This window comes from Corticium candelabrum, chromosome 18 (assembly GCF_963422355.1).
Source record: "Corticium candelabrum chromosome 18, ooCorCand1.1, whole genome shotgun sequence".
NCBI lineage: Eukaryota > Metazoa > Porifera > Homoscleromorpha > Homosclerophorida > Plakinidae > Corticium > Corticium candelabrum.
The window spans coordinates 224,434-247,838 of record NC_085102.1 but is presented as its reverse complement, the minus strand read 5'-3'; the positions used below and the strand labels follow the sequence as shown (position 1 = coordinate 247,838).

Sequence of the window (23,405 nt, the reverse complement as noted above, 5' to 3'; positions counted from 1 at the left end):
CAGTCATGAGATGTACTTCTACTTGGCGGGGAAAGAAACCCTACGGTTGTGGATTGAAAGCACTCAATAATATGTTATTTTTATACAATCAAAATGTTATTTGTATTTAATACAATGCACGTGTCACGCAATCTGTCATAGCTTTGTCGTGCAAGCTGTCGTACGTCTGTTCTTCTACTTCCTCGACTGCTGTAGACTGTATGGGGTGGTCTCGTAACACCCAACTTGTATTCTAATTACAAATGCACGCGCAGGAGTTGCGTGAACACGGCCTGCGTCAGTTCTAAGAAGTTGAGTGTGTTGCTGCTGCAAAGTGTTACGTTTCACAAACTATTCGGCGATTACGTTAAATGCATGACAAGAATTCGCAACTAGGCGGGCTCTTGTAAACACAACGCCAGTTGAGATCGTCAAGTGCCAATTCCTCTGTTTACTCTGCTAACAGCCTGTGCCGTTATCGTCATTTTACCTGTTTTTCAGTGTGAGAGTTCATTGTCTTCATGGCTGAAAATGAGCGCCACCTTACTGCTAGCGTGGTGGAAGCTCATACATTGCAAAATCCGGTTGCGAGTTCTAGCTGGTGCCTTCGTAGATATCTGTCCAGTCTGCAGTCGTGCCGTCCAGAAGAGATGGATACGCAAACGGTAGACGAGATACGGAGCGTTTTGATGACGGAAGTTGAGGACGACGACGAGCTCTTTTTCTCAGTGAGTCAGCAGGACCTCTTCTTCCGTCTTAGCGAAGAGCTTAGGAAGTGCTTCATGACTCGATATAGAAAGCAGGAACGTGACGGTGATATCAGTGCTAATAAGGACGGAATAGTGTCCATCCGAGTTTTTGCAGCATCTGCTAACTCATCTGAAAAGAAGAGTACCTCCAGCCTTGAAAGCCCCAGGCCTACTCCTGAAGGTGTCTCGTATACAGAGACAGCTAAGGATGACAGAGGCGATAACTTGGATCAGTTTCCATCATTACCTTCGTTGTCATCACAGATAGCTCTAGAGGCAAACGCTGATATGTACACACTTACAAAGGAAGAGAAATACCTACTGTTGAGTCTTCTAACTGATCATCCAAAGCAGCCACCTCCTCCCTATCCTGGACATGCACCTGCTAAAGCAAAGCCCGCCAAGCCCAGACGGACTCTGGCATCATGCCTATTTTCTATTGACGGAGGCTCTGGTGGGGCTAATCACACTCACACCACTGAAAGGCACCACATGGTGACTCAATCCAGAGAATGTTGCAGGCCATGTGACAAAGATACTGGTAGAGTGGACTCACATCAGTACTGCAACACTAGTCAACAGCAAAACACAAGCAGACTGAAGGCTTCGCTTCAAACTAAGCACTGTAGAGAAAACAGAGTTAAATTTACTAATTTGGACCAAAGAGAAAGCAGTAAGCCTGGTGACTGTTGTGTTGTGCATGGTAAAGATCATCGACGAATTGTGCAATGGAAGGACCATTTTGAAATTGAGAAGAGACAGAAGAAAGAAGAAAAAAGGCAGCATCGTGATTACAAAATGAAACGTGATGAGTGCGGTCATTGTATGGTGTGTACTAAACCCGATACAGCAAGGAAAGAAAGAAGAACACAGGAGGAAGTAAAGAAATCAAGCAATAGCAGAAAGCATGTATGTCAGAGAACTACCATGAAAAACTATGGCATTATCTAGGTAACATGAAGACAAGGACTAAAATTTGGCAGTTGTTGCAGTATTCGTTTGCTATTTGTAAAATACAGTGCACACGTAGAATTTGATATCAGAGAGTATTGCAAAGTTGTAGATATTGCTAACCTTACTAATAGAATAGCAATATAGGAAAAGTGGACAGCAGTATATAATAGTAATATTAATTAATGTGATCTTTTGCAACAATTACAGTTGCAGCTCTAAACATGATACATGAAGTATAAAACCACACACCACGCCACACACACACACACACACACACACACACACACACACACACACACACACACACACACACACGAGACACACACATCATCATCATCATCATCATCATCATCATCATCATCATCATCAATTCAGTATATGTACTTAGAAGCAGTACTTAGAAGCAAACAGATTAGAGACCAAACCTCAATGAGTGCCAAAGTAAGTTGTCTCTGTACATCATAAGTGACAATTGTCCAACAAGTGGATTTGATGATTCCAAAGCTGAATTTAATCTTCAGTTCTTTTACAGAACGTCTCATTGAAGATGATGCCACTCCCCATATCAATCAGATACAACATTATAATGGTACCAAATTAGATACACTCTTCTTTAAATTTCACAAATAGCATCCAGATGCTAAGATTGGAAACAGCTGTATATCAGATAATCCACCATTTTCCACACATGCAGTATCACTCAGTGACATGATCGAAGTCCATGCCAGAAACTGATAGTCTGGACTATTTCTGTTTTATACCCTCCATTGCAGGGACATCAGAATTATGCATATGACGAATGGGTGAGGTTTTATTTGCATGGTAATTTACCACCACCAAGACTACTAAACCTTCACTGCAGTGGTGACTGTCTCTTTGTAAAAAAATTACACTTGAACAATTTCTTACCATACCATGACAAATTATGGATTTGCACATGACAAGCAGACAGCAATCATGCATTCTCTAAAAGTCCATTCACTGCTAACAATATCAATGCAATGCCAATATCTGCTAGACTCGTACCCAGTCCTCCTCCTCGCACACTCCACGTGTTTTGGCACGTGCTTTTTGTTCCACTTGCTAACATCCAAATCACGTGGAGCGCACGAGGAGGAGGACTGGAATGCTAGCAAGTGGAACAAAAAGCACGTGCCAAAACACGTGGAACGAGCGAGGAGGAGGACTGGGTACGAGTCTAAATATCTGCTACTAGAAAGAGTAAATGCAGATTTCCTACTCTTGCTCAAAGAACTGCTTAATGTTCTACTGAAGAGAGTAACAGCTAACCTCCTGTAATGTACACCATTACACACTTGAAAACATTTAGAAAAGCTTTTTTTTCTGGCAGGTAGTGTAGAAATTATATGCATTCATTCTTTCTCACAAATTGAAAAGGTACTAACTGTGCATAAAACAGATAAAAAGTAGAACATAAAATTAATCTATACAAATTTGCCAAAAAAGAATAATCAAACCGTTATCTTCTACCTCAGACTCATATGTCAGTCTTGCTGTATTGTTTATGGTGGGTTGATGTAACCACATGTGGTGATTGAGTATGGCAAAACACTCAGTACAAACAATTGAGGAACTACCAACTTTGCTATTGTCAAAGTACAATCTAATAAATTTACCACAAAGAGGTAGCTAGTTACCATAGACTATTTTGTACTGCTGTAGCAGATATATTACAGTTTTGGTTGAAAATTCAAATCGTTTCAATATTGTAGTGATTACCCCTAATGTACTTGATTTAGAGCAGCTTCACTAAACTTCCAGAAACGGAATTTCTAAATCAAGAAATTACAAAGTTTGAAAGAACTCAAAATATCCTAAAAAATCAAGAACTTACAGTACTGACTGGCATATTAATTGTGAGCAGTGAAAGAGATAAAATTCCGCCACATCAGTCAACATCATTGTCTTTTCTCCAAACCCATGCAGATGTCATTGCATGAGCTATCTTCTAGCTGTTTTCTCTAACACAGCTAAACATCTCATACATCACGTTAGATTCTCTAACTTGCACAGTGCATGATTTCAACCAATTTCAACCAAAGACCCCACTTACCCTACTGAGAGCGCGATGGCCACACAAAATATAATATAATAATAATATAATAATACATTTTTCTGACGCACCACAACTTGGTGCAGTTCCAACACAGGAGTAAGGACTATACATAATGTTAATTAACATGCATAAGAAAAAACAAGTTTGTAGTTTCTATCCACAATATATGGCTAAAGTTTTAACAGAAATCGCGTGACCGTAAGCATGCATATACGTAACTGATAAACATACGCAACTGTATTGTGACGCAGAAACTCCGGTCTCTCCAATGTTAGCGCCACTCGCTGGCACGAGACCTAGAGCAATTGACACGTCAACTTTGATTTTCTCCACTGTAGGACGTGGCTACTTCAAAGGCTACTTCTTTCAAAGTCGTTGCTCTACGCCCAGTCGACTTGACATCACATAGTATTGTTGGAAGTGACTACAGTAGTGACTACACGTGTAGACTTGCACTGTTGTACACTTCGTAATACCAATTTACGCATGGCTAATTCTGTTAACGACCCGTATATACATCCTTCAACGCGCCTAGGTATCAGATGTCGGACCGCGAGAGCCAGAATTCTCAGTCTCAGTCTCTGGGCTTCAATTTGTCCCAAAGGACGTTTGATACAATGCTGCACAACATGTTTCCTAGGTGCTGCACGATGCTGTAGGTTGCAACATTAGGTGACGTAGCTATACAAGTTTCTTTCCTAGCATGCCAATTGCAACTGGCTTCAAAACTGTCTACACGGAAGAGAAGTCCACGGGTTTGATTAATTTACGTGCTATAATATTCAAGTGTGTTTGTGTGATGTACACAGTATGTCGGAACCATTTGTCGTGTACAGTTGCTGATGTGCATGTGGTTGCAAGGTGTACAAATTCGTAGCTATTTGGATCGAGCTTTGCTGTGGAGTTTGCGTTTCAGATCGCTGAAATTACATGTTTACATTGTTATTTAACAATTAATTTAACAATTAATATGCAATGACCTTTAATTAAATGATAGCATCTATCACTCTCTATGATCAACTATACTATATAGTTGGACTGTGCGTATCCGGGAGCTCTGGTCCTGGTCCGGGGGTTTTGGCAGTTGTTGTTGTAGTTTTTGGTGCTAACTGCTAAGATACTCGACTAGAGTGATAACAGTGCAAGATATTACATCTGGCGACGAGGATGGGATCAAAATGAGCCAGAACTGATGATGATACTAGTAACTTCTTTGATACCCTGAATGCTGTCTCTTGCTTCTTGTGCCACTGCCGCTTAGCTCCCTTCTTCAACAAATCATGCAATGGAGCTAGACTGTTGATAGGTTGAACAGGAATTTTTCATAATAGGATAATAGACCCAAGAACGATTTCAGCTTACTCACGTTTTTGGGTTTGGAGCCCCTGTAATGGCTCTGATTCTCTCCTTGTCTGGGTGTAAACCATCAGCATCAATGACATGACACAGATAGACTACCTTTTTCTGTAAGAATTTGCACTTCTTTCTGTTTAGCCGAAGCCCCGCCTTCTGAAACTTGCTGAGTTCATGCTCTAAATTCTGGAGATGTTCTTGGGTTGTTCTTCCAGTGATGACTATATCATCCAGGTATACCACAGGCATTCCCTGTAAGGGGGTCTCCATGGTTCTCTGGAAAATACCAGGAGCTGATGTTACTCCAAATGGTAATCAATGGTAATGGTATAATCCTTTATGAGTATTGATTGTGATGAATTCTTGAGATGGAGTGTCCAATCTGAGCTGTTGGTAGGCTCTGTCTAGATCGAGTGTTGTGAACGTCTGGCCTCCACTCAGTCTGGCAAACAGATCTTTACATTTTGGAATGGGATAAGTGTCCAACTTGGCCATTTGGTTGACTATCAAGCAGTAATCCCCACATATCCTGACTCTTCCGTCTTCTTTCAGCACTGGCACTATAGGCGCTGCCCAATCAGCATACTGAATTGGTTCAATGATACCTGCCTTGGTTAAGCGGAAAAGTTCCTCTAATTTCGTAACGCATACTGCACTGGCCTCGACAGGTAAAATTTGGTTGAGCTTTACTGTCCACATTAATTTTTACTTGGACTCCTCTTAGCTCTTCTAGATCGTCATTGAACACGTCCCTGTACTTGTGCAACACTTGGTCGACTTCGGACTCTTTCTTCACTTGGACGATTGAATACTTTGAATCAAGTGTACTGTCTCGGGTAGAGTATCTGGCTCTAGCACCGTCTCCTGTATAGGCACTCGACTGCAAGCATCTGCATTGGCATTATCCTTGCCTGCCTTGTATCTCAGTTGATCGTGATAGCTGGAGAGAATGTAACTGGACGAGACGTGACAAAGTACTATCACGAGTACATCAATATTTGTTGCATGGCTGGCTAACAGGACACATACAGACTGAGCTGCTACCATACAAACGACGAGAACACGAGTTGTCTATTGAGAGGGGATGCATACTGAGAGGTATCACATAGTTGTTCCACCACCGGGGCACATCCAGGAGTACAGGAGTTACATGAGAGTCACCCTGGAATGGCTCGAATGAAAGCACTAGCTAGAACTATTGTATGGTGGCTTCTGATAGATCAGGATTTTAAGGGGTGGTTAACAATTGTACACTTTGCCAGGAACACCAGAAAACCTCCTTAAGCACCACTACACTCATGGGGGTGGCCAGACCGCCCTTGGACACGGCTTCATGCATGAATGAATGAATGATGTACTTCTGTGACACCTAAAAAGGTACAGTTCCCTCTTGGGGCAAACATAAAAACAACTAAGACATAAGACGTACGGCTAACAGACTACAAAATACACCAGCTACAACAGACAGCACAAACTAACACATGCTGACTACCCGGGCCTGTTTTTGGGGAAATGTTCCTTATTGTCATAGACACTCATTCAAAATGGATAGAGGCTCTGATAGTAAGTTCGGCAACCACATGAGGGACAGTGGAATGTTTACGGTCAATCTTTGTAATGCATGGCCTGCCTGAACAGATGTTCACAGATAATGTGTCGGTTTTCACAAGCCAGGAGTTCAAGGAATTTATGCAATCAAATTCTATTGATCACATATGAGTTCCGCTTTATCACCCCTCGTCTAATGGTTTGGCTAAGCAGGCGGTACAAGTACTAAAGCTAAGTCTGACCAAAATGAAAGAGGGGACATTGGCTTGTCGTCTGGCCAAGGTGCTGTTCAGTTATAGAATTACACCCCATTCAACAACAGGGGTACCACCAGCATTGCTTCTTATGGGACGCTCCCCTGAGATCGTGTTTGGATGCCGTACGTCCAAATACCAGGAAAGCAGTTCAGAAGAAACAGGAAGTACAGAAGAAATTTTATGATGGGAGACAACCGAGATACCAGGAATTCAGTAGTGGAGGTGGAGTGTTTTGTAGGAATTTGGAAGAGGTGCGCGATGGATTGCAGGGGTGATCATATCTCAAATGGGGCCTCTCTCACACAATTAAATTTCTTGATGGCTGGATTGTAAGGCAACGCCTTGACCAACTGAGGAGTTGACAAACAAGAGTGGAGGAGTTGAACAGTCAACCACAACAGCGGTTCCAGATCCTAGTCACGAGGATCAGGGGTCAGGCGAGCCTGAGACTCTAGATGATAGTGAAGAACATGAAGGACGTAAGGGGGAATATAAGGCAGGAAGTGAACCGCCACACATTTCTCAAGGCAATTCTGAGTCAAAAGGAGACAACAAAGAGACAGAAGCAGCCTCAACTGGGTGCCGTCGATCAAGCCAAGTCAGGAAAGCTCCTACTAGACTGAACTTATAGGAATCGGTGTTGTGTTTTACGGTGTATTAGAGTTATCTCAAAACTGTTAGGGGGAGGGATGTAAATATATGGTGGACTATACGTATCTGGGAGCTTTAGTCCTGGTCTGAGTTTTGTCAGTTTTGTTGTAGTTGTGGCGCTCACTGCTAAGATATTAGACTAGGATGATAACAGTGCAAGCTATGACAATAGTTTACTTACCGGTCTAGTTGTAGGTGCAGCATGGTAAATTGTACGTACAGGATTGATAAGGTCAGAAAACTTGTGCACTGAAATTTTGACAAACATGTAAGGTGGTCCTAAAGCCAGTAGCCATGCCTACTTGTATTATTGACACACAGAGTTGATCATCTTTCTGCTTTCTTATTAACTAAACTTGAAAACAAGGAGTAAGCAGTTAGAAGTAAGTATTTTGACTGAGTTGCTATAAGGATTGGGATATGATATGAGTGTCTAGATAAAATGTCTGGTTATGGTTTCCTGAGCAGCAGTCAAGCTTGATGCTTTTTCATAAGTACATTTGTGGTGGGACAATTTCAGTTACTTAATGCTTTTTGAATTAGTGATATGAAGTGTGGATTTGATATAACTTCATGTTGGACATATGCAGGATCTTCTCCAGATCAGCTTGAATTTACACTGGAGAAAACATGCCTTGGAGTGACTGGTGTCAACCCATATACAGATGTAATTGACAAATGAGTATGTCTGGGATGATTTACTTGACTCTTTCATGGATTATTTCATATAGACGCAGCTGCATGATCAAAGCAGTTTCTTGCATGAAAGTCAAGGAAGTGTAAGTGTGAAACGTAAACAGTGTTTGTAGAATAATTAGAATGAGTTGATGTGTTGCACTTGATTGAATCAATGAGCAGGTTGATTATGTTGTCATGACTAATATCCTTTGTTGGATAGGCATTTGGAAATTCATGGAATCAGCCACTGACATTAATGGATGCATTAGGTTTTCCTACAAAGTGAGAATATGTGACTGGCTGATTATGTTGATAAGCATTAGTTTAGTGTAGGGTTATCAAATGAGTGAATGAGCTAGTGTTGACTGAACAGCTTTCAAAGCTCTGGTTGGGAGGTTCATAATTTAATTGTCTTCACAAATACATATGAAATGCTAGCTTGACCTATTTTCCTATTTCTTTCCTTCTTGTTGGAAGTGTACTGTATGATGATTTCTGGCCACGTGGTGAATGTATATATGTTCTATTGCCGTCTGTTATGGCCATCTTGTTAATTTTCTGCTCTGTGTGCATGCAGTACCGTGTCTTATGACTGATGTTACATATTGTTGAGATATTGATCAAAGAGAAATTCTAGAAGTTTATCTGAAACTAGCTCACTGGCTCGTTCTCCGCAAGGGCAGATTAGATTATTAGTTGTTAGTTAATTATTTTATCATTGTATGATATCCCGTTCTGGTCGATCATCTCAAAGTAGAATATATGCCATTACAGATCCTGTTCTTTGCCCGGGCTGATTGTATTATTGATTGTTAGTTATTCCATTCGTCAGTTTGAAACTCTTTAGTGTGACCTGTTTCACTTGAGCAGAAAATGAGATCCCGTTCTTTGCCCGGGCTGATTGGATTATTGATTGTTAGTTTATATCTCGTTGAAGACAAATTAAATCTAACCGAGTGTCTTAGCAGCGAGTTTCCCACTCAGAATCATATATCTGGGCAGCAAAATCTTGAAGTCATGTGCAGTTACTTGCTCGCCTGTATATGACTGGACACTCATGTGAATTCGAATCTTGCTCTTCTGATGTTTTTCGGTAGAAATCGACACTCTCCCCGTGCAGCGCTCGGTGCTGGAAACGCTTAAGTCGGATTCCATGCAAATGCGATCAGAATTAGGAGAGAAACGCAAACTCTAGAAGAGTGGCTTCAGTCGGCGAGAAATTGTCGATTGCTGGAAGCGTTGCAAAGGATGGCGACGCGTACAGTCCACACAGGACTGGTGAGGGTGTGCATTCGAATGAATGGGATGGTGTACCGTTAGAGTCGTTGAGAAATTTAACATGGGGTTGACCCCCTGAGAGGAGAGGCAGATGGACAGCTATCGTTTATTATATATGATAGATGAAAGATGTAGTGTACTAAAATAAAAGACTGGAATTTCCATGTACCACTAGCATAGGAAGGAGGCTGAAGCCCTTGTCTACCACATTATGTGGAAAGTTGTATGAGGTCTGGAGAAGTGACTACGCCTGGGTTAGGAGTGCATTCGGGTACGTGGGAGTCCGTAATTTTCATGAGCCTGTCGTTGTGAAATATTGCTGCTCCAGAAGCAGATCTAGTCTTTTTTTGAACTTAAACCCATCTCAAGTTGTTATGCCACCACGTGTTCTTTGTTGTTTGTTGCCTGCAAAAAGCTGAGACTTTCCAGAAAGTCCTGTTTACCCACGATGTTCCAGTGCACCCCTTTGCTCATAAACATCTTCAAATCCCACTGTGTACACCTATATCAGCAAGCGGTGTTCTCGTTGGTACCGGTTGCACCGGCATTTTGCCGGTTGAAGCATGAAAAGTAACCATTATTGCCGGTTGGTGAATGGAAGTAGCAGGCGTGATCCATGAACAAGCGTCTTAGTACTGCAGAAATGCAACCAAACATTCAAGATCGATCTTTCCATATCACACAATGGTCTGGGCGTCAAGGGTTGTACAGGTGGTTTCCGAGTTAATGCAACTTGTATGATGGCTTATCTGGTTTACCTGGCGAAAGAAAATGAAGCCCTATATTTCTGGCATCATGCCCCAGGCTTTTTGCGTTTTCCTCTAGTTGTTGTCATTGCCAATCTTGGCATGTGTAGCCCACACTTGTGCCGTATATAACTCTTTATTCTAATAAACCACTTCTTTACAGCTTTGTAGACTTCTGAAAATGGCAATATTGTAAACTTTTTTATAGTACTATGATTATTAATTTTAATACCTGTGGACATAAAAGAGACGTACAGGTGGCTGAAGTCATCGAATCTTCCTGCTGCAACCGAGGGACTGGTCGTTGCTGTTCAAGACCAAGCTCTTAGGACTCGGTACTATGAGCGCAACGTTCTGCATCAAGATGTCAGTCCCACTTGCCACTTGTGCAGTGTAGGCCTGCAAACAGTCGACCACATTATGGCGGGCTGTAGTGCTTTGGCACCGATGGACTACACTGATCGACACAATCAGGTGACCTCCATTATTCACTGGGACATTTGTCGTCATTTGGGAGTTCCAGTGAAGAGCAGATGGTACCGGCATCATCCTGATATGCTTGTGGAGACGGACGACATCACTATGACGTGGGATACAGCCATCCCTACTGCTAGGAATATTGATACCAATCACTCTGACATCTGTTTCAGAAATAAGAAGACAAACATTTGTCTTCTTATTGATATCAGCTGTCCTGCTGATGGTAACATCGCCAGGAAACAGGCTGAGAAGTTGATGAATACAGTGACTTGCTAGTGGAGGTACATCACATTTGGCAGTGTCGGCCACTGGTTGTTCCAGTGGTATTGGGAGCGTTGGAAACAATGCACACGGGTATTGCACGGTGGCTGGACATTATTCCAGGTTATCACAACTTGCAGCACTTACAGAAACAGTGCTTCTTGAATCCAGTTGGATCCTACGTAAAGTCATGTCTTTTGTTTAGACAGCCACGATGGTCTAAGCACCTCTGAGGCAGGTTTGCCTCCGGTGCTTACACACAACAAGAGACATTACGAACCAGACTGATCTGGTTGAGCACGACACATGATAGTATACAGTGGCTACTTAATTACTTATGTATAACAGTGAAGACTTCTAGGCCGTATTCCCACTAGCTGCACCTAAACTAGTCTAGCTTAAACGCGTTTAATTAAAACTAAACTAGTTCAAGAAAGCAATTGTTTTTCCAGGAACTTGCACATCCGAGATGTGCGAAACAAACCATCTAGGAACGCCTTATTTTGAAGTATTGGGCTGCTCTGTTGCCAAATCAGAGCAACTGGTGGCTGTCACTGATTCAGCACCTGCTAGTAGGAATTTGCATAACTATGACCAAGGACACTGTCTTAATTTCTCTTTTTCTCCTTAGCTGATTTCTTTCTTTTATAGTTAACTACCCTTACATCTTCCAGGCAATCCTATCCCAGCAAAATAGTCAATATCATCAAACAGGTAAACCTAAACCACTTTGCTAAACCTATTACAAAACGGGTTTAAGAAATCAGTTTAAGTTTAGAATATAACTTGTTTAGGGCAGGTGGAAACAGGTCAATCCTTAAACCAGTTTAGCTACACCACTTGCTAAACCGGTTTAGGCGCTAGTGGAAACGCACCCCTTGAGCTTGAAAAATAAGCCATGGCAAGTACTATTTACAATGGTGTTCATTTTGCATTATGGTAGTATTGTTGATGTTAACTTTTAATTTTCTGTGATCATTTTTGGAGTGATAAACAATTAGTAGCAACATTTCATGGAAAAGGTAGTTTTACACTAAATATACCAGTAGCTTGTAGAAGACTTTTTGTTTCTTTATTGAAATCAATTTGGGTTAATTAATTTGAAATCATTAAATCAAATAATGACATCATTGCAGTTAATGATAGTGTATATGGTTGTGGTGTGTTTTATTGCAGTGTACCTGTTGCGGGTGTTAAGGGTTTTGGAATTGAGTTTCCCGAGGAGGTAAGTCATCTTTGTAGGGTGCCTTACATTTGGTTTAGTTTTTTTCATTCACTAGTGCTATTCGTGTGTGTTTATACCACTTGCCATTACTCAAACGTTGAATAGTGATTGTGGCAAAGTGTTTAATGTTTAGAGTTACCATAGTACATGCAAATAGGAAGACACATTTGCAGGAGATAGTTCATGTTGTGTCCTTGCTACTGTTGTTTGTCAAGCTCATTTATGTTGCATGTTGCATGTTGCATTATATGTCAGGATATAAGATATATGTTTCAACATAATGTAATCGGTGTTACCGTGTACTAATGAGTGTTTCTTAGAATAGTGATAATCCAGATTAGATGTATTATGAAAATAGGTGATCAATTTTTTATGTATTTTGCAAACAAGCTTTGTCTGGCCAGAAATTTTGCTTGCACTAACAGCACAAAGTCTACAGTAATCCTACAGCTTTCTTTTTGGGCCAGGAAGTGGTGCAAAGTTGTCTTTGTTAGCCAAAACTGATTGATCCGACAGGGAAACTTGCCATCTTTACAACCAGAGTAGGAAGGTTGTAATGTTTTCGGAAGTGTGTGTCTGTGTGTTTGTCTGTGTCTGCAAACATGACATCTCTTAAACAGCTTAACATACAATTGTATCAATATAAAATTTTTAGAATATGAAAATCTTGCCAAAATCTCGGACAACTTTGAAATGGGTGCTGAAGATTGACAAATTGATTAATATACAATAAATAATAAATTAATAAATCTTGCACTGCATGATGGCTCATTTTAAGCTTCTTTGTGATATATCATGGCTGCTGTACTTCTTCTTGCTCAATGGTACTTGCTTGGTGGAGATCACCGTTTGCTGACTTGGCAAATGAGTTGTTTGAACATTGATTCGTGCAAATTAATACATTTGTATCAGTGTAAGGTAGATTGAAGTGTGTGTACCGATATGTTATGCATATTATGTGCCCATGCTTATGTTTAGTTCTTTATAAAATTGACATACCGTATAAGATAGAATAGTGGTGGGGAATTTGTTTGGCAGATTGGTGGATTTTTTAGCGAGCGATCATGGCAATGTGGCAGTACGTCCTGCAGATGAGGCCACAAGATGGTAACCTCTGCTTGCCGTCTATTGTGCCTACCCTGTTGAGCAGGGAGCTTAGACGTGAGACTAAGACTGTGAAGCTATGATGAAGCAGGCGGAGTAATGCGAGTTAAATTCCGTGGGTGGAGAAAATTGTACATGTATTAGTTATCTAACAACGATGTCCAACTGCCAAAATAAATTCAGCCCATATGCTTTTACTGTCAATTTTTTAGCAAACTGTCAAAGTAAATTCCCGCCAATGTTTCATCTTATACTGTAGGTTGGATGAATTCCAAATAAAATGTGATCTTGATTGGGAAAATAATAAATTTTATTATCAGGCCATTTAATTAACATAGAACCAAGCATGCTTGTGCAGGTGAATTTTGACTAAATCTAGTGCTCCTGCTGCTGTTAGTGCCTTTGCGGTTTTATTTTAGTCACCTTTAGTTATTTTGTGTTTTTACATGAGTTATTAACACCTCAATGTTTGTTACTTTTCCCCTGTTGTCATATCAGATTTTGTTTCTTTACTTTGTAGAAGAGGAAGTTAACAAAGAGTGCACCCTGGACGGTAGATATTCATATCTCAACAGCTCTGGCATTAATGAATAATATGTTTTTTTTGGAATATGATACAGTACAGTGCAGAACTGAACAAACTGTTTGTGAAGATTGGCACATACTGTCCAATAACATTTATCTCAGATGGTATTTGTATATTGTTATTGATTTGTTTGTTGATTTCTTATGTTGGTTACATTAAGGGACTTTGCAACCAGGAGATGCATTTCTTCGTGTCATGCCAGTTTTCAAGCTGCCACAAGATGTAAAGATGGTAATTCGAAGATGCTCTCACCACATTCAGAAAAATGAGGATCGTATGTTGCCTTTGTTTGTCGTGCTTAATTAAATTAACAGCTTGAGTTTTTGTAGACTAGTTTATGTTACCTGTTAATTTAATGGTTTTAATTAAGGTAAAAGGTTTTGCTGCCGTGGTGAGGGTTTGCATGTGGTGTGTGTGTGTGTGTGTGTGTGTGTGTGTGTGTGTGTGTGTGTGTGTGTGTGTGTGTGTGTGTGTGTGTGTGTGTGTGTGTGTGTGTGTGTGTGTGTGTGTGTGTGTGTGTGTGTGTGTGTGTGTGTGTGTGTGTGTGTGTGTGTGTGTGTGTGTGTGTGTGTGTGTGTGTGTGTGTGTGTGTGTGTGTGTGTGTGTGTGTGTGTGTGTGTGTGTGTGTGTGTGTGTGTGTGTGTGTGTGTGTGTGTGTGTGTGTGTGTGTGTGTGTGTGTGTGTGTGTGTGTGTGTGTGTGTGTGTGTGTGTGTGTGTGTGTGTGTGTGTGTGTGTGTGTGTGTGTGTGTGTGTGTGTGTGTGTGTGTGTGTGTGTGTGTGTGTGTGTGTGTGTGTGTGTGTGTGTGTGTGTGTGTGTGTGTGTGTGTGTGTGTGTGTGTGTGTGTGTGTGTGTGTGTGTGTGTGTGTGTGTGTGTGTGTGTGTGTGTGTGTGTGTGTGTGTGTGTGTGTGTGTGTGTGTGTGTGTGTGTGTGTGTGTGTGTGTGTGTGTGTGTGTGTGTGTGTGTGTGTGTGTGTGTGTGTGTGTGTGTGTGTGTGTGTGTGTGTGTGTGTGTGTGTGTGTGTGTGTGTGTGTGTGTGTGTGTGTGTGTGTGTGTGTGTGTGTGTGTGTGTGTGTGTGTGTGTGTGTGTGTGTGTGTGTGTGTGTGTGTGTGTGTGTGTGTGTGTGTGTGTGTGTGTGTGTGTGTGTGTGTGTGTGTGTGTGTGTGTGTGTGTGTGTGTGTGTGTGTGTGTGTGTGTGTGTGTGTGTGTGTGTGTGTGTGTGTGTGTGTGTGTGTGTGTGTGTGTGTGTGTGTGTGTGTGTGTGTGTGTGTGTGTGTGTGTGTGTGTGTGTGTGTGTGTGTGTGTGTGTGTGTGTGTGTGTGTGTGTGTGTGTGTGTGTGTGTGTGTGTGTGTGTGTGTGTGTGTGTGTGTGTGTGTGTGTGTGTGTGTGTGTGTGTGTGTGTGTGTGTGTGTGTGTGTGTGTGTGTGTGTGTGTGTGTGTGTGTGTGTGTGTGTGTGTGTGTGTGTGTGTGTGTGTGTGTGTGTGTGTGTGTGTGTGTGTGTGTGTGTGTGTGTGTGTGTGTGTGTGTGTGTGTGTGTGTGTGTGTGTGTGTGTGTGTGTGTGTGTGTGTGTGTGTGTGTGTGTGTGTGTGTGTGTGTGTGTGTGTGTGTGTGTGTGTGTGTGTGTGTGTGTGTGTGTGTGTGTGTGTGTGTGTGTGTGTGTGTGTGTGTGTGTGTGTGTGTGTGTGTGTGTGTGTGTGTGTGTGTGTGTGTGTGTGTGTGTGTGTGTGTGTGTGTGTGTGTGTGTGTGTGTGTGTGTGTGTGTGTGTGTGTGTGTGTGTGTGTGTGTGTGTGTGTGTGTGTGTGTGTGTGTGTGTGTGTGTGTGTGTGTGTGTGTGTGTGTGTGTGTGTGTGTGTGTGTGTGTGTGTGTGTGTGTGTGTGTGTGTGTGTGTGTGTGTGTGTGTGTGTGTGTGTGTGTGTGTGTGTGTGTGTGTGTGTGTGTGTGTGTGTGTGTGTGTGTGTGTGTGTGTGTGTGTGTGTGTGTGTGTGTGTGTGTGTGTGTGTGTGTGTGTGTGTGTGTGTGTGTGTGTGTGTGTGTGTGTGTGTGTGTGTGTGTGTGTGTGTGTGTGTGTGTGTGTGTGTGTGTGTGTGTGTGTGTGTGTGTGTGTGTGTGTGTGTGTGTGTGTGTGTGTGTGTGTGTGTGTGTGTGTGTGTGTGTGTGTGTGTGTGTGTGTGTGTGTGTGTGTGTGTGTGTGTGTGTGTGTGTGTGTGTGTGTGTGTGTGTGTGTGTGTGTGTGTGTGTGTGTGTGTGTGTGTGTGTGTGTGTGTGTGTGTGTGTGTGTGTGTGTGTGTGTGTGTGTGTGTGTGTGTGTGTGTGTGTGTGTGTGTGTGTGTGTGTGTGTGTGTGTGTGTGTGTGTGTGTGTGTGTGTGTGTGTGTGTGTGTGTGTGTGTGTGTGTGTGTGTGTGTGTGTGTGTGTGTGTGTGTGTGTGTGTGTGTGTGTGTGTGTGTGTGTGTGTGTGTGTGTGTGTGTGTGTGTGTGTGTGTGTGTGTGTGTGTGTGTGTGTGTGTGTGTGTGTGTGTGTGTGTGTGTGTGTGTGTGTGTGTGTGTGTGTGTGTGTGTGTGTGTGTGTGTGTGTGTGTGTGTGTGTGTGTGTGTGTGTGTGTGTGTGTGTGTGTGTGTGTGTGTGTGTGTGTGTGTGTGTGTGTGTGTGTGTGTGTGTGTGTGTGTGTGTGTGTGTGTGTGTGTGTGTGTGTGTGTGTGTGTGTGTGTGTGTGTGTGTGTGTGTGTGTGTGTCATGCATGTGTGGTGCTATAGCTCAGTTGGTTAGAGAGCCATCTTATGGAGTGAGTACATTCTGAGTTCAGGTCACAGTGATGGCAAGCTATGGCATAATTTTCTTGGGCAAGAAACTCACACATAATTGCCTCTCTTGACTCACGAGTATAAATGATTACCTGGTCTTTGACTGGGGTGGCAAAGGCCCCCAACTGTGACAAAGTTTATCAGCCACTGGCATCCGGGTGGAGTTTGGGTGGCCTCAGCCACTGGTATCCGGGTGGACTTTGGGTGGCCTCAGCCACTGGCATCTGGGTAGATTTCGGGTGCCCACACCTCAGTTGCTGTCGCAGTCGGGGTTTGTGCGAGTACCTGGCCAGGCTCTAGGAGATTGCTTAACACGGCCCATAGCTCCTGCATAGTGCACAGGAACCCAGTCATCTGGCTGGGGGCATGACCGTTTAACGGCAGCTCCTTATCCATTGCCGTTTTGCCATTTGCCACACGTGTGTGTATGAGTAGTACCATGCTTGTGACTTTCATTTTGAACTTTGAAATAAAGACTTAGGAAGTTGGTTATGGTGGTCTCCTTTTTTTTTCTATAATATAATTGTTTCATATGTCTGCTGCGGTTAAAAAATGTCTGACCATTTGGTAGTGAAATAGAAGGCCATTTAGTAGGAACATGGTGAGAGTTGGATGTCACAACGCTTTTTTTCAGTTTTGCAACTTTTCCAGTTCATTATTGCTGTCTGGTCATGTAGCCTTTGATAGCTTGTTTGTTGGTTTCAACAGCCTGTTGTGGAGTCGTAAACTGAACAGTGAGCCCAAAACAACTTGGGAGTCGTTGACAAGTTTAGCCTGGCTACAGAGATGATGATGAAGTGTACATGGTCGAAGTAGTGGCTAGATAAGGCAATGGATAGAATGGAAAAATAAGTTTTTTTGTTGTTGTTTATCTTTGAATTGTGATGCCTGTTATGAAATTGAATCAAAACAAATTTGTAATTTTCAGAAGTCTGACCAATTGCTAGCATATAAATGTAACTTCTGGGGAACTCTACTTTAGTAATAGTCAGTATCTCATGATAGAATGACCAGGTGAAATGCACCGTATTGCCGTCTGATGTAGGAGGGTTTTTTGCAGATGCCTGTAATCCTGGGGTATAGTGGTACGCTGGTTTAAATGGGGTAAAGTTACAAGCACCAGAACAGCAAGTGGACATAAGGACAAAGTCAAATCCGCCTTCATGTGATTGTGATGTAATTTTCTAATCACAAATGAAAGACACACAAACCACTACAGACATAAACAAGAAATGTTTCTCTGATTATCAATCATCGTGCTTGTCATCATTTGAGACAGAACTGTCTTTATCACCCATTTTACCTACTATTTTGATAGCCATGTTAATCGTGCAGGTATCCCTCCTCAAACTTCTAATAAAAGGGTTGGTTCCAACTGACATCTGATGGTTGTAGGGAATCATGCTTGAAGTGTTTACTACTGTTGTTGTGGCATAGTGTTGTTTCAGAGAAGACGAACTGTTGTTTTGACATGACTGGTAGCACTGTCAAAAATTAGGAACTGACTTCGAATGGAACATACTTTGAGTGGACATTTCAACTAAACCAATTTCTTGCATAAGTTTATGATTTCAGAATTCATAGAGAACCCTTTTTGAGACACCTGCACAACAACGTATTTTGGGAAATCTTTTTGAAATACTTTAGATTTCTCAATATCACTATGGCTGGAAGGCTTATTTTATCACCCATGGCATGAAAAATGATAGTGTGATGCAGCCTCCCCCCCCCCTCCCCCGTTGTCTTAGTGTCAACAGACTTCATTCCTCTCAAGTTGTATGTTTGTGGAGTCAAACCAGATTGATGTCTTATTCATCACTCTTATAAATTTAGGATGCTAAACAATCGCAATTGCTGCTACAAAAGTCAAGATACGATTCTGCTAACGGTTTTTAATGTTTTCCCAACAGAGGCAACTACCTTGGATGTTAAAGTATGTCTTTTTAGGAATCTGTGTGACCATCTATTGAAAAATCGAAGGCATTTTCTCTTTCATGGTTGGGCTTGTAACAAGTCATCAAGCAACTTCTGAGCTTGAAGTTTAATTGCTGGGCCACTGACAGTAATGCCCTCATTTTGCATCTTCCCTATCCACGCTACTAATGTGTTATCCATGTTATGATATCATTTTCTTGCTTCAGATCCATTGATGGGGACTGTCATTCTTTACATTCGGACAGAAATCTGTCTTCTCTTTGGACAGACTTTAGGCCATCTCGTTATTTTAGCCAGTCTTGGATACAACTCTTGGAGACTTGATATTCTTTGGCCATTATGGAGAGATTGCATCCTAGCTGATCATAGCTGGCAAGTATTGCTAAATTTTATTGAATTGTACTTGTATGACTTCGTGGCGTGCTGACCTGGACATAGAATCTCAGCATCTCAGCTGTTAGTTGTCTTCAGGGCATCTTGATTGTCTTCATCTTTGTTATCTTGTATGCAATTCCCACATTGTTCTACCACTATTTAATGCATGTACCATCACAGCAGTGTATGTGGAGGAAATGGGTGTATACCTCCCTCGCTGATTTTGCCATACCCTGCATGCTAATATGGTATGTAAAATATGTTCTCCCTGCTAAACATAGGCCTAGGAAGATGGAAGATTGTGAAACTCTGAATTTGCGAGAATTAGATATTTGCTTGCAGTCTAAAAAAGCTACATTGACTGTAACTATAATGCTTTGTTGCAATCATGTTTTAGGTCATAATCAACCAGATCATTTGATCATTACAAACCATGTAAAAGCCGAGTACCAAGAGTGTCCTCTGACTGGCAGGCTGTCTGTTGTTGTTCCATTTGAACCAATTGATCAGGGTATAACATTGTGCTGCACAGTCATTTTCATTTAGTGTATTTGAACTAGTTGTTTTAAATATGTTAGGTCAGGCAGTTCATATGTTTGCTTTTATGTGCTTTTCGTCATGTGTTGGATCACTGAATAGGCGACCGTGCCATGTTATTTTTTCATTGGAACAAAGGTCAGCTACAGCTATCATCTACTGTAAATCCAGAAATTTTCGTACTCATAAATTTAGTACTTCTGCCCATGAAGTCGTACGGGACATCGGTACTGTTCTATAGCTGAATTCAAGTGCATCTATCTATAAATTTAGTATGCATGTTATTTTAGTACGACCAGGTATCTGTACGAAAATAACTAAAATTTCATGAGCATGAAAATTTCTGGATTTACAGTGTATACGTTTTGTGTATGTGCACAATGTTGTGTTGAGTTACTGCCATAACTTGTATATTTTTATGTATTTGTTAGTGGCCAAGTAATAGGAAGGCAAACCCTTGACATTCGTGTTTGTGCTTGCCCTGGGAGAGATAAGCGCAATGAGCTCAACCCAATGCCAAGGAAAAACTCAGAAATTAGAAGTACTAGCATGACGGCTACACCACCGCCGGCCTGCAATGGCACCTCAAGAGTCACCACTACACAAGGTGTCTGTAGTTATCCAATAGACAATTCATTGTAAATAGATGCGTTTGTGTAGAATTGGATGAGAACAACCAATCTCTTGCTGTCTGTTTTGCCAAGAGAGTGAAACAGGAAGAAGATGATGATAAAATCTATTATGTCCCGGTATGTTTACATAGTGTACAGCAGAGAGGGACTCTTTGACGGAATGGTGTCAAATACTTAGGTGAAGGGTCGTAAGAGCTATGAGCTGGTCATGAAGATGGCTGAAGGACTTGCTCTCCTTGAACATATGTCACACTGTGATGAAAAGTATCTGGAACGTTTTCGGTAAGGACGGTGTGCATTTTCCAAGTTGTCATCTACATTTCTGTAATGAATTGTGTAGAAAATTAAGCGGAAGGTATGCCTCTCAATCATCAGGACAACAGGTCGACAGGGTATTCAAATTCTCGTTCATTGTGTACATCGTTTGAACTGTTGTGTATGCGTCTAGTCAACTCAGAACTCGGAGAGCTCTACTTCGTCATCGTCATCTTGTACAGGTGATGGATTCACATTTAGACTGAAACGCACCATTTCTGCATCTGGTACAGCTCATGCCAAGCAACAAGCAGACAGTTGATTACTGCTTCTCTGAACACAGTTGGTTTGGTTGGGTTGGGTTGCTAGTACATAGTATAAAGATATAGACTGTTAGATACTGTTGTACTCGTACCTATCAATGGTACAAAAGTTTGACATGTTCACAAAGTAAGTACATAGAGACATATGAAAAGCACAGGTTCTGATTTTCAAGAAACACTAATTCCTTTCTGTGTGAAACATCGTAGTTCTGTTTGTACCGATTGAGGCAGTATACTGTGCGATAGCTTGTATTTTGCCACTGCTATCATAGCGAGTGTCCGCAGACTTGGTTGGAAATCCAAGATGCTCACATCAGAGAGATCGTCAAACTCTTCTTCATCATCATTGTCATCATCTAAGCCACAACTGGTGCCACCATAGATAAACATTTGATTCTCATCGATCATACAATAACCGTGACGCCGGCGAGGTGTAGGACAGGGTCCACCTATACCAACCATCTGAAACCACATCAGGTTCTCTGTGTCGAACATGTGGAAGTCATTGAAATACTCGTCGTAGATTCCATTATATCCACCAAAAATATAGATTCTCTTTTGTCGTGCCACTGCAGAGTGACTGCGACGACCAACCGGTGGATTACCACCCAGAAAGGCAACAAGATACCAGCTGTTTGTAGTAAAGTCAAACTTGAAAAGATCACTAGGATAATAGGGCGTATTGGTGTAAAGTGGTGCACAGACATCAGAGCGACCACCAAATATATACATGACATGATCAACAGTAGTTGCTGTGTGAAAATCACGATACAAGGGAGGATCCGCAGTATCGAGTTGAGTCCAACATCCATCCAGAGGGTCAAACACATCCATTGAATTTAAGAATAGCAATCCCTTACACCCGCCGAAGACGTATATCTTTCCACCATGCAAGCAGGCAGTGTGGCCAGCACGAGGTTCTGGAGTTCCTCGAGGCTCCAGACGTTTCCACTTCTTAGTGATCACGTCAAACATTTCCACGTTGACCAATGGATGATGAGACTTCTGACCACCGATGATATACACTTGATGACCACAAGCAGTAGCTGTATGACCAAATCTCTTGTCTGGGAGATAGGTAGAAATCTCATCGTCGCTTTTGTCGTTGCTTTCTGTGCTGTCTCGAGCAGGAGTTAGTTCTGTCCAAAGGTAGGTTTTAAGATTGAAGGCGTGGGAATCCATGTACTGTAGTTGATCAAATCCATTGCAGTAGCCACCAAATGAGAGGACTAGGGGCGTGCCTTTGATATGAACTACAGCTTGGTTCACTCTCTTCAGGCCGTTGTCTACATTGGCGATCCACCGAGCCATGGAATTAAGTATTACAACAGGCGAAACAAAGCAGAACCGGCTCTGAAACCAAGCTTAACCTCGGGTTCCTGCACAGTCTGCAGTGCGCACGCACTCTCTTTTAGTAGTACATATAGTTGGAAAAGCTCCGCCTTAGTAGTTCGGGATGAGATGCCGTTGCGGTGCACGGGAAGCTATACTTTTAGTACTGTACGTTGATACACTCTGTATGCATCGATTCTATCTCTGGTTGGATTATTTTAGAAGACAGCTACCTAAAAGTACATCTATCTTTAACTTAATATTAATTTTGTTTCCTATAGCAAATTATTCTCGCTCCTGGTGCATAGAGAAAAAAGAAAATTAAATCAAACATAACAGTAAAGACAGAAATCGAACTATACACTACATGTCTCTCTGTACATGGTTAGTGTAAATATTCTTCTCTACCAAGTCGATTCCACAGCAGGTCAACTAATACTTACAAACATGTACCACCACAATGTGGCTGTTGACCACAACAACGAAGACACAATGATTATTAAACTATAAAAAATGACTATTTAATTAAATGATTCAAACAGGCTGCAGCTGATAACTCTTGCTGTTACTCTATGTCAATAAATGACATATTACAGCATAAATACTGTCTACACAAAGACTCAGAGCATGAAGAAAGCAAGGGAATGTTGTACAGCATAATATGCAAACTGGTAGTGCATGCTAGCTAACACAAGTTCACACTTAACAGCACACACACACACACACACACACACACACACACACACACACACACACACACACACACACACACACACACACACACACACACACACACACACACACCTTGAACCTTGAAGCCGCCCATCGTAAAGTGATGATAGTGGTGTCCTTGAGCATAGAGCCCTGGACAAATGACTTGAGCGTTTCATTTACTACAGAATTGGCTGTGTTTGGTGAGATCGTCCTTCCGACGACAACATCTACCACAAGGGCAAAGATGGTCACTGCCGCTGTTGTTAGCCGCACAATCATTGGTCCTCTTACGTTGGCGTCTAATTCCTTTATCACAGAATGTGTACCACTGAAATCTATCATGTGCTAGACTCTACCAATTATTCCCAAATTCCAGTGACTCACAGGTCAGATGTTATTCCATCACGTACGCCACCTCTTCTTGGTCCCATGGCATGGTCTCTTCCTTCCAGCTCTCCAAACTGTAGTAGGCTTTTCTTTCCCATTCTGCCAAGGTGTCCAAGCCATCTTAGACGGTACTCTATCACTAAGTCTTCAAGTGGCTCTGCCATACCAAACTCACATGCAAG

At 41.9% G+C, this 23,405-nt stretch overlaps 3 protein-coding genes and 1 long non-coding RNA gene across 5 annotated transcripts; 2 read left to right on the top strand and 2 right to left on the bottom strand.

Moving 5' to 3' along the window:
- The first annotated feature begins 500 nt into the window (after window positions 1–500).
- LOC134194317 (uncharacterized) lies at window positions 501–1,831 on the top strand. The gene has a single exon (XM_062663244.1). The coding sequence runs from the start codon at window positions 501–503 to the stop codon at window positions 1,677–1,679; it is 1,179 nt and encodes a 392-aa protein (XP_062519228.1). The 3' UTR covers window positions 1,680–1,831.
- Window positions 1,832–3,268: 1,437 nt separating this feature from the next.
- Window positions 3,269–4,262, bottom strand: LOC134193780 (uncharacterized). 2 transcript variants are annotated; one of them, XR_009972104.1, is made up of 3 exons: window positions 4,109–4,262; window positions 3,538–4,055; window positions 3,269–3,475 (listed from the first exon to the last, which is right to left on the bottom strand). It is a non-coding gene; the product is annotated as an uncharacterized LOC134193780 (long non-coding RNA). The 2 variants fall into 2 exon arrangements; XR_009972103.1 differs by having other exon boundaries at window positions 3,538–4,262.
- A 19-nt stretch (window positions 4,263–4,281) lies between these two features.
- Window positions 4,282–20,972, top strand: LOC134193778 (cellular tumor antigen p53-like). Its single transcript, XM_062662612.1, has 16 exons — window positions 4,282–4,399; window positions 4,462–4,514; window positions 8,159–8,235; window positions 8,300–8,347; window positions 8,467–8,528; window positions 12,188–12,236; window positions 13,861–13,893; window positions 13,961–14,030; window positions 14,087–14,200; window positions 19,441–19,554; window positions 19,622–19,718; window positions 20,012–20,187; window positions 20,241–20,329; window positions 20,391–20,494; window positions 20,553–20,604; window positions 20,661–20,972. The coding sequence occupies exons 1-16, from the start codon at window positions 4,302–4,304 to the stop codon at window positions 20,787–20,789; spliced, it is 1,365 nt and encodes a 454-aa protein (XP_062518596.1). The 5' UTR covers window positions 4,282–4,301; the 3' UTR covers window positions 20,790–20,972.
- LOC134193779 (kelch domain-containing protein 3-like) lies at window positions 20,842–22,136 on the bottom strand. Its single transcript, XM_062662613.1, has one exon. It carries the CDS (start codon window positions 22,099–22,101, stop codon window positions 20,959–20,961), a length of 1,143 nt encoding a protein of 380 aa, XP_062518597.1. The 5' UTR covers window positions 22,102–22,136; the 3' UTR covers window positions 20,842–20,958.
- Window positions 22,137–23,405: the final 1,269 nt, after the last annotated feature.

Bases quoted from the DNA above. Each gene is read 5' to 3' on its own strand.
- LOC134194317 (XM_062663244.1), top strand. From the start codon at position 501: ATGGCTGAAAATGAGCGCCACCTTACTGCTAGCGTGGTGGAAGCTCAT.
- LOC134193778 (XM_062662612.1), top strand. From the start codon at position 4,302: ATGTCGGACCGCGAGAGCCAGAATTCTCAGTCTCAGTCTCTGGGCTTC. The intron at 19,555-19,621 runs GTATAACATTGT...TAAATATGTTAG, and splicing joins ATTTGAACCAATTGATCAGG to GTCAGGCAGTTCATATGTTT. The intron at 20,188-20,240 runs GTGTCTGTAGTT...GCGTTTGTGTAG, and splicing joins AAGAGTCACCACTACACAAG to AATTGGATGAGAACAACCAA.
- LOC134193779 (XM_062662613.1), bottom strand. From the start codon at position 22,101: ATGGCTCGGTGGATCGCCAATGTAGACAACGGCCTGAAGAGAGTGAAC.